Genomic DNA, 10294 nt, shown 5'->3' with positions numbered 1-10294 from the left:
TATAACCATAATAATTTGATATTTTATTTAACCAGATAAAGACTTCTCTCCGGTTAACAACGCGTGCGAAAATAACACTTTCTCCTCATCAAAATCCATTTTCCACAGCTTTGTTTACTGGCACACATTTTATGAAACAGCTTTGATTTCTCAAGTAAAGAATCTCCCCTACGGAATTTGCAAAGGCCCCCCCAAATCTTTTCACAGTTTTCACAACACACACATATATTTATTTTCAATTAAATACACACACACGTCTCTATTCACCAGCCTCTTCCAATCTCTAGCTTCACTTCATTAAGCAAGGATTCAGAATACTCACAAGCCAATTCGGCCTGCAAGGAACCAGGGGACTCACCAAGAACCCCCAGCATTTAACACCAGTCACATAATTAAGATAAAATCTTATGAGAAGGCATGTTCGATCTTGGTGTGGAGAGTAACAACAAGGTCATGTGCATCATCCAAGAGCTTCCACACATCTAACTGCCCTGCCATACTATGACACTCCCTTAGAATCTCATCCATACTGTTATACTTCTCTATTATCAGCTTCCTTCTCTGCAACACCGATGCCGCTATTGCATATAACACCAAATCATCCGTGGGAGGTGCACGCTGCCTAATCCTGCTCCAAGCCGACTTCCCCATCCCGGCTCTGATCGCAGCTTGGTCTGCCCACATCACTTCCCACAGACAAAACGTCTGTTCAAGCGTCAGCTCTCGTCTGAACATTACAACAACCATTCTATACACAAAGAAACAGTCTTCAGCTTGGAGCTTCTCAAGGTGGCGGTACAGCTGAGAGTCTTTGGACTTTATTATCTTCGAGACAATGTTGAGTTGTCTTCTGATACCGACCTCATCAAGTCTGAAATTGTGCCGAGCTTTCTTCATGAACCCGACAAAACACCAAAAGGCTTCATGGTCATCAGGGATCACAGAGAGTATTGGAGATAGAAGATCGCTCATTCCTTGACAATAGCCAATGTCAGAGTCATACAAAGCATAGGCTTCGAGAACAGCAACGAGCCTAGCAGCTTGGAAGATCTTGTACGGTTCCAGGTGGTGGTAGTCTTTTAACCCGACAGCTTCAGCAGCACGACAGGCTCTGTCCTCGGATATAGCCGCCTGGGATGGAGAACAAGGAGTCCACTCTGAGTTAGCACGCACGGCATCTAGACGGATGATACGCTGCCACGTCACGAAATCCTCTTCTGTCCGAGGGATAGATGAGCTGGCTGGATTCACATCCGGAGTAGCTGAAGACTGAAAGACCTGAACCACTTCACTCTCGTCTGAAGAGTCTGAATCTGATGAATCGGAGTTGAGAGTGGAGATAGTAGCATTGGTGATTCGTCTAGAGCTGCTGTTGGCTCTCTCCACAGTACATGAAACTCCGCTCATGTAACCGAGATCTTCGTCACTAGAGAGAGACTCGCGGGCACTGACAACTTCATCAGAACATAAACTGTCAGTGTCTTGGGCTTGTGGCCAGTCATACTCATCTTGCATAGTGTTGAACTTGAGAGTTCCGTTGTTGTGTTTTTGAAGCCGCTTGCACTCCCTGCGTAGCCTCTCGTACTCCTTTCTGCATTTGTACAATCAAAGCTTAGAGAACACCAAGAAGAAGTGAAGATTCAATCAGTCTCTCTCACCTTCTCCATGTTCTTATAGTAACTCTCTCTGCTTTGGAACTATTAAAGCTATACCTGTAAGAAGAAGAAAAAAGTGTATTAAGCTTCAACTTTTTGGTTCACTTAATAGAAGTTTTGAGTTTAGACTTACACTCCAAGAAGGAAAGGCCAGACCTCAAACCGAATGCTTGGCTCAATACCCTACAAAGGAAGAGAAGAAAACAAATGTTTTTTAAAACTCAATACAAATGGTGTGAGTGAAGGTGGGGTCCATATGACTCACTCTTCTTCGGACTTTCCTCAACAAATCAACACCGCCGTTACGAAGTCTACCATCGGAAGTGAAGAACCTCTTCCACTGCTTAGCTCTGAGTGGCCTTTTCCTTTTCTTATGTGACCATGGCGACTTGAGACGAGCCCTGAAAACATTGAAACCGAGGTTTAATAGCATACTATTGTCCGATTCAAATGCTAAAAGACTCTTATTCATCTGGAAGGTACGAGAAGTCAATGAAAGGATTTTGCGATCTAGTTTCCATAAAAAAAGACTGACCGATCAGAAGAAGAGGAGGAAGGAGAGGAAGATGCGACGACGAAGAGAGCAGAACGCAAATGGATCCAAGAAGATGAGGAGGGAGAACGAGGAGATGTTAATGGCGATGAAGGATTGGAAGACGATGACGTCGTTTGTATCCTTCTCAGAGCTTTCATCTATTCCTCCCTCAGATTCAATCCTAACTAACCGCGAATATTCCCCTTCGAATCAATCAAACCTTGAAGAAAAAAAGAAAAGAAAAATAAAAACAGAACAACACTTGTCCCCGGAGACGAAAGGAAGGATGTCCGCCTTCAGACCACCACTGTCCGACAACGTTTTCGCCGGAGACCGATCAACTCAACTTGCTTCTTCTTCTTGTTCTCCTCGTTTACTTTTGGTTTCTCTCTCCAGAAACGTGGGCTTTCTATCTCGAGAATCTATGAGAAGAAACAAAAAGAAAGTCTCTTCCGAGTAATTACAGTGGACGCTTTGTTTCTCTCTCTTGTGGACCCCACTAACTCTTGTTTATAGAATTTGCACTTTAGCTCTCATTCTTTTCATTATTTTTCTTCATCTTTTACGTTTTTGTGTTCCTTATATATTTGCCCCTTTAGTTCATATTTACATTTTTCTTGACTTGTCTATTTGGGGACATATCCTGTTTGAGAGTAGGATCAGTCATGTGAAAAGCCGAATAAAACATTTGTCTTTAATTTTAATTTTTTTTGAACAAAACTATGTAGATATAATTTAAATCTGTAAAATATAAGCCTCTAAATTTATTTAATAAATCATTTACAACATCCAAAATCTTAAGATCGACGTTGTATGAAAGTTTGAATTGAATAGTTGAGATATACATACAATTATTTCTTAAAACTTTTTTCCCCAATAAAAAAATATTACTAAATTAAGAATATACTCCTACGACTAATTGACTATTATTTTAAGTTATTAAGGAAAGTATATATTTTCATTTCTAAAATTTTCAGAATTCTAAACAAGACTTGCTTTTAAAATATGTTTTGAAACAACAATTATTTTAGGGTGGAAGGGTAATATGTTAATCCTGATTGACTTTGTATCAACAAAAATAATAACTATAATCAATCCAAGATTTTAAAGAAATAGAAATAATTGCAGGGAAAAAGCTGATACCATGCCTTTTTATTTTGTCATCCTCGCATATTTTAAAGTAGAAAGGATGAAAGATAATAAAAGTTAATTCTGATTTACTATTGTACTAGGTTAAGATCTGCGCTTTGCGCATAATAAATATCATATATATTATTTTTATGTATTACATATTCTTTTACATATTTATAAAATAATAAATGTATATTAAATAATTAAAAATTCAGTAACTATTATATATATATATATATATATTTATAATTAAATTGGTGTGAACATAAATAAATAGGAAATTCTCTCAAATAGACATTTTTAATTTCTTTGGGCAGTCTCATGTATGAGAGAAATGAGGATATCTTCGATACGGTTCGAGACAGATTGCTCGGACCTAGTGGATATGACTATGAATCCGATGGAGTGGCCTACTTTTACGACAGAGATCGAGATGCTTCAAAGACTTCAGGAGGATTTTGAGGATGTGAGCTTGTCTCATATTTCTCGAAGTATGAATGGACGAGCAGACGCGCTAGCGAAAGAAGCAAGACGAAGAGGATATATTTTTTTCCATATAGATCAGACACGGACAGACGGAGATGCTCCTCGGAGAATCGGCTCGTCTGCCACCACTTGATCTAGTATATATGGATAGTCGACAAAAAAAAAAAAGACATTTTTAATTTTTTGTCACAAAAATAGTACTCAAAAAATAAAATGACAAAATAGACCCTTTTTATTTTGAAATTTTTAATATTTATTTTTTATTTTTTAAAATTTGAAATCCTATCCCCAAAACTTCACCCCTTAACTCTAAACCCTAAGTCTAGATTAATTAAACCTTGAGTATAAGTGCATATTTACCCTTTAATAAAACTTATTTTGATCATTTCCTTCTTTGAAGTTTATTTTTGTGAAAAAAAAACTAAAAAGGTCTATTTAAGGAAATTTTTCTAAGTAAATTCCATTAATTCAAATAATAACTTTTTTATTTTATAAGGTAAATAATAAAATTTAAATAACATTAACATATATATATAGTGTATTTTAATATTGATATATATATTAAATGATGCTTTCTACTCATTAAATTTTTTGATCGTTTGTATATTTTTATAATAAAAATTTTAAATCACTGATAACAAAAATTTAATTGTGTGATTAATAGTTTTAGTAATTTATATTTTTATTAAAAAATTCATGGCTAAGTTTACAATTTAAGTATTAAGTTGTCAATATTTTCTCAAAGCTTTTACCAAACACAATTGTTCAAAGCAAATTTCAAAATAAAATTATTTATGTATTTTAAATGGTAAATATTTTAATTTAAAAGAAAAAAAAAATATATATATATATATATCTTTTACACTTAATATTTATTAAATGAGACTTCTTACTTATATAATTTTGTAATCATTTGTATTTTACTATAAGAAAAAATTTAAACCATGGATCAATTTCTAGGGTTCGATGAAGTTTCGAGAATGGGATCCGGGGACTGGAGGTGCTAAAGGAATCTCAGATCATCACTATGGGTGCTTAGAGGCGAATCGCAAAGGATCTGATACTACAGATACGATTGAGATCCAACGAGATCTCGGAAAAAATGGAAAATTGGGAATTGTGGGATTTTGGTATTTATTGCGAGCTAGCTCTCGAGTTTGTTTCTTCGAAGTTTGGTCGATAGTATCTCAACTACGGAACCTCCAACGTGTGATTCTAAACCAGATAGGGGAAGTAGTTGGGTTGGAGATTAAGGAAAAGAATTACAGATCTGCTTTGCTCCGACTTTGGAAGGTATTGATCGTATGGCAGATTCATACGTATCATGACGGGGTGGGACTTCTCAGAGAAGAGATCTGTGGAATCAATCAGATAATTTGGTATTTAATTGGCTTAGATTGGTGGCGTGGGGTGGAGGAGATACGCTTAGTCTATATAAAGAGGATTGATACTGAGGCATGGTTTAAATTTTTTGGGAAATCATAGGATCTGAGGTAGTCATAGCAATCTCCCTTTTTTTCCCCGCTGTTTCCTTCCAGCCACTGCAAATGCAACCATCCTGTCAATGGTACCAAATTTTCCGGGAGCGAGTAAAGTTACTGAGTTTCGACCAATCTCTTGCATGAATACAGTTTATAAAGTCATGTCGAGGCACCTGGTGAAGTGCCTGAAGATTATACTACCGGATCTGATTCTCCCAAGCCAAACTGCATTCGTGAAAAATGGATTATTACTGGAGAATACAATACTCGCGAGTGAGCTGGTAAATGGATATCATAAGAAGCAAGGAGTAAAGAAAATTACTATCAAAGTGGACATTGCCAAGGATTTTGATACTCTGTCATTGGAGTTCCTTTTTGCTTGCCTAGAAGGTTTACAAGTCCCCTCTGTGTTCCTTGCCTGGCTAAGAGCATGTATCTGCACAACGAGCTTTATGGTTGGTTACAATGGCACTGTCAACAGGTATTTTAAAAGGAAGAGAGGCCTCAGACATGGAGACCCTCTTTCCCCCTACTTGTTTGTCATTGCTATAAATTTTCTATCACTAATGCTAAACAGAGCTGCTACAAAAAACAAACTCAAGTTCCATGCGAAATGTAAGTCCACAAGAATCACTCACCTATCTTTCATGGATGATCTCCTGATCTTCACCGACGGCCCTCTGGAATCATTACAACAAGTGCTTATGGTCCTTCGGGAATTCGAGCTTCGATCTGGCCTGAAAGTGAGCATGGAAAAAACAAGCTTCGTCGTTTCATGACTTACTGAACATGAGACTCAACTAATTCAAGCAACAGCTGGTATGAACATGGGATCCTTACCTTTCCATTATCTTGGAGTTCCTCTGAATTCTAAGAAGCTGAATCTGGTCAGCTGCGAGCCACTGCTACACCAAATCAAGGCGAAATTATCTTCCTGGTCCGTAAAGTCACTTTTGTTTGCTGGTAAGCTGTTGTTGATTAAGACCATCATTGCTAGGATAAAAACATTCTGGTGCTCCTCTTTTATTCTCCCTAAAGCTTGTGTAAGGAGAATCACCTCCTCTGTAGTGTTTTCCTGTGGAAAGGTGATGTGGAGAGCAGGCTCATTTGGATTTTGTTCTTCAGAGCGGGGTCGGTATGGGTGGCATGGTTCAAAGAAGTGATCCTAAAAGGATCCCTAGCAAACTACTGGACGACTAGGCCTTCTAGTTATTTCTCTTAGCTAGCGAATAAGCTCCTCAAGCTAAAGGAAACTGTGTTCTCCCTCATCAAACTACAGCTTCAGAATGGCCATTCTGCTTGTTTCTGGTTCAACAACTGGACTCCGTTTGGGAGTCTCTACTCGTTTCTGAATGGATCAACCTCCTGCTTGGGTATCCCTCTAAAGGCGACTGTTGGATCACTTGTTACCAACAACATATGGTCCCTTCCTCTTGCAAGATCAGACGAAAAATTACAATTGCAAACTTCCTTAACTACGGTACAATTGACTGAGGGAGAGGATCATTATGATTGGGAAATTAATGGGACCAAATCATCAAGGTTCCAGACATGGAAGATCTACACTTACTTAAGACCAGAACTAACAAAGGTTCGCTGGGAGGAGTTAGTATGGACAAAGCGGGGGATCCCAAGGCATAACTTTCACATCTGGCTGGTAGTCCAAGACAGGATTCCTACGCGGGATCGCCTCATCAGATGGGGTTTGCAAGTAAGCTCGGTGTGTCTCCTATGTAATGTAGCAGACGAATTGCGAGATCACCTCTTCCAATAATGCTCATTCATCTTTGATGTGTGGGCTCTACTACAAGACGACTCCGATTACAACCGCTGAGAAGCTGCGATGGTACTCTCAACCAGATGATCAATCTCCCCAAGGGCAAGCCGCTCACTCTCCTATCTCATTTAGCTTGGCAAGCTATGATATATTGGATTCAGAATGAATGAAACACTAGTCTGCATTCCAATATGTTTCGATCGGTTGACTCCTTCAACAACTTCATCTATCGTCAACTCAAGAACAAGATTAAGAGCTTTAGACCCTCAAACCCTTAACTCTCCTCTCAGATGTTGCAGCTGTGGATCTGATATGCATGTCTCCCGATCGTTTCCTCTCCTCCCCACCTCTCCATCTTTTTTACTGGGCTTAGCCATTATGGCTTCTTCTATTGGGTAACTGGGATATGATTCAACTAAGGTTCATTTGATATGGGCTTAAACATTGGGCTTTGCCCGTCTAACTAGTCCGGGGGTTTGTAATATATTTATTCTCATGCATTTAATATGAAAACATTTCTTCAACAAATAAAATAAAAAAGTTATTGTGATAGTCACCTATTTTTTATCTTATATACCAAAACACTATTCAAATCTACTGGTTCAATCTTTTTCTATGTTTTTTTATTTGAATCTCAAAAACCTCTTGATCAATAGGATCATTTACATATTTCCACACACCTCAAGTCAAATCAATCAGAAATCAAAACACAACCTCGTCTTGTTACGCTATTTTACATCACCGATGAATCTTTTCTGGACACCATCGTTACCAATACGATTGTTCGATATGATTGGTGTTGCATATTAATCATTTTTGATGTTTCGTTTATGTTTTAACACTTTTTAGTTGCAAGTTTAGTTTATTATTCATATTTTAATGATTAGGATTTAGTTTTTGGTTTTTAGGGGTTAAAAGTGGGGTTGGTTGTAAGTCTATGATTATACTATATATAAAGTCTATATACTATCAATTTATATTAATTTGCGTATGTACATAAAATTGACTCTCTATTGTGTACTATTTGTAGAGGATCAATACTATATATATATTACATGAAAACAAGGTTTTCATTATCCTCCAAAGTTGTTCTGCCACCTACATCATTGTTCCTCCCTCCTCTATTTAAGAAATGAAAACTTATTTATGTGGTAAATAATTGAATATCATGATGTTATATGCATGATTTAGCATTCTCTCTTCCCTCCCTCTCTCTCTCTCTCCATCTCTCTCTCTCTCTCTCTCTCTCTCTCTCTCTCTCTCTCTCTCTCTCTCTCTCTCTCTCTCTCTCTCTCTCTCTCTCTCTCTCTCTCTCTCTCTCTCTCTCTCTCTCTCTCTCTCTCTTCTCTCTCTCTCTCTCTCTCTCTCTCTCTCTCTCTCTCTCTCTCTCTCTCTCTCTCTCTCTCTCTCTCTCTTTGTACATTTGATTTGTTATTGTTGTCATATAAATTGTTCTATTTGCAAAGAAAAAGAGAATGGTATCAAATAGTGAATTATAATAAAAGAAAAAACACTTTGGATAATTTGTAAGTTACTCTATTAATAATTTAAAATTTTAAAACTACACATTCTATCTTTTAATTACACTTTAGTAAATATAAATTGACATTTTTAATCCAAATTATATATTTTAATAATTGAAATATAAATTAGAAAATAATAATATTATTATTATTAGATATGTTTAAAATAAATTTGTGTGTTGAGATAAATATGTTGTTTTACCATTTAAAATTTTACAGTAACAAGGATATTAAAAAAAGAAACAAATTATGATTTTTGGACTTTATTATGAAATTTATTTTCAAAATAAAATATAAGCAGAGTCAGAAATTAAAATCTGATTTTGAAACCATCAGATAACCCAAGTTTAATTTTTAAACATAAAAAACCATATAAGATCGACATGAAAAAATTACAGAGAGAAAATATATGTTTCAAGAGAAAGAGGACAATAATAGAAAACGTGAATTACAAAATCGAATTCTTAAAAAAAATTAGAAAATCAAATTGCACTGAAAGATTCATAAATTAACAAACCTCTCGGCTATGAGTAAAAGAAGAATAAACTATGAAACTAGAAAAAGAAAAATAAAAATGCTTTTGCAAAAATGGAGGATGGAGTATCACGGAGAAGAACAATGCAAGATAACTATCGATTGTTTTCTTTTTTTTCAGAAAAACTTTAAGATATATTAAAAAGAATATTGTGTATATATTTTAAAAAATTTGTTTTAATAAAAAAATTTTGAAACCATTATTATAAATATAAGATAAATTATGATGATAAATAATTGCAAAATATTCAGATTGCACAATTTAGTAAATTTATATGTACAAAAGTGTATTTAAAGAAACTTAAATAATGGTCTAGTTTTCAAATCAAATCTCATTTAATTATATTTCTCTCTCTCTCTCTCTCTCTCTCTCTCTCTCTCTCTCTCTCTCTCTCTCTCTCTCTCTCTCTCTCTCTCTCTCTCTTCTCTCTCTCTCTCTCTCTCTCTCTCTCTCTCTCTCTCTCTCTCTCTCTCTCTCTCTCTCTCTCTCTCTCTCTCTCTCTCTCTCTCTCTGTACATTTAATTTGTTATTGTTGTCATATAAATTGTTCTATTTGCAAAGAAAAGAGAATGGTATCATATAGTGAATTATAATAAAAGAAAAAATACTTTGGATAATTTGTAAGTTACTCTATTAATAATTTAAAATTTTAAAACTACACCTTTTATTTTTTAATTACACTTTAGTAAATATAAATTGACATTTTTAATCCAAATTATATATTTTAATAATTGAAATATAAATTCGAAAATAATATTATTATTATTATAATTAGATATGTTTAAAATAAACTTGTGTGTTGAGATAAATATGTTATTTTACCATTTAAAATTTTACAGTAACAAGGATATTAAAAAAGAAACAAATTATGATTTTTGGACTTTATCATGAAATTTATTTTCAAAATAAAATATAAGCAGAGTCAGAAATTAAAATCTGATTTTGAAACCATCAGATAACCCAAGTATAATTTTTAAAACATAAAAAACCATATAAGATCGACATGAGAAAATTACAGAGAGAAAATGTATGTTTCAAGAGAAAGAGGACAATAATAGAAAACGTGAATTAAAAAATCGAATTCTTAAAAAAAATTAGAAAAGCAAATTGCACTGAAAGATTCATAAATTAACAAACCTCTCGGCTATGAGTAAAAGAAGAATAAACTATG

At 35.2% G+C, this 10294-nt stretch overlaps 1 protein-coding gene across 1 annotated transcript; it reads right to left on the bottom strand.

The window, feature by feature from the left end:
* LOC103875214 (GTPase-activating protein GYP7) lies at nt 1-2725 on the bottom strand. Its single transcript, XM_009153710.3, has 5 exons — nt 2191-2725; nt 1921-2056; nt 1789-1838; nt 1659-1712; nt 1-1591 (listed from the first exon to the last, which is right to left on the bottom strand). Exons 1-5 carry the CDS (start codon nt 2346-2348, stop codon nt 406-408), a joined length of 1584 nt encoding a protein of 527 aa, XP_009151958.1. The 5' UTR covers nt 2349-2725; the 3' UTR covers nt 1-405.
* Nucleotides 2726-10294: the final 7569 nt, after the last annotated feature.

This window comes from Brassica rapa, chromosome A01, assembly GCF_000309985.2.
Source record: "Brassica rapa cultivar Chiifu-401-42 chromosome A01, CAAS_Brap_v3.01, whole genome shotgun sequence".
NCBI classification, from domain to species: Eukaryota; Viridiplantae; Streptophyta; class Magnoliopsida; order Brassicales; family Brassicaceae; genus Brassica; species Brassica rapa.
The sequence above is the reverse complement of the archived record's forward strand: the minus strand, read 5'-3'. Positions and strand labels throughout refer to the sequence as shown.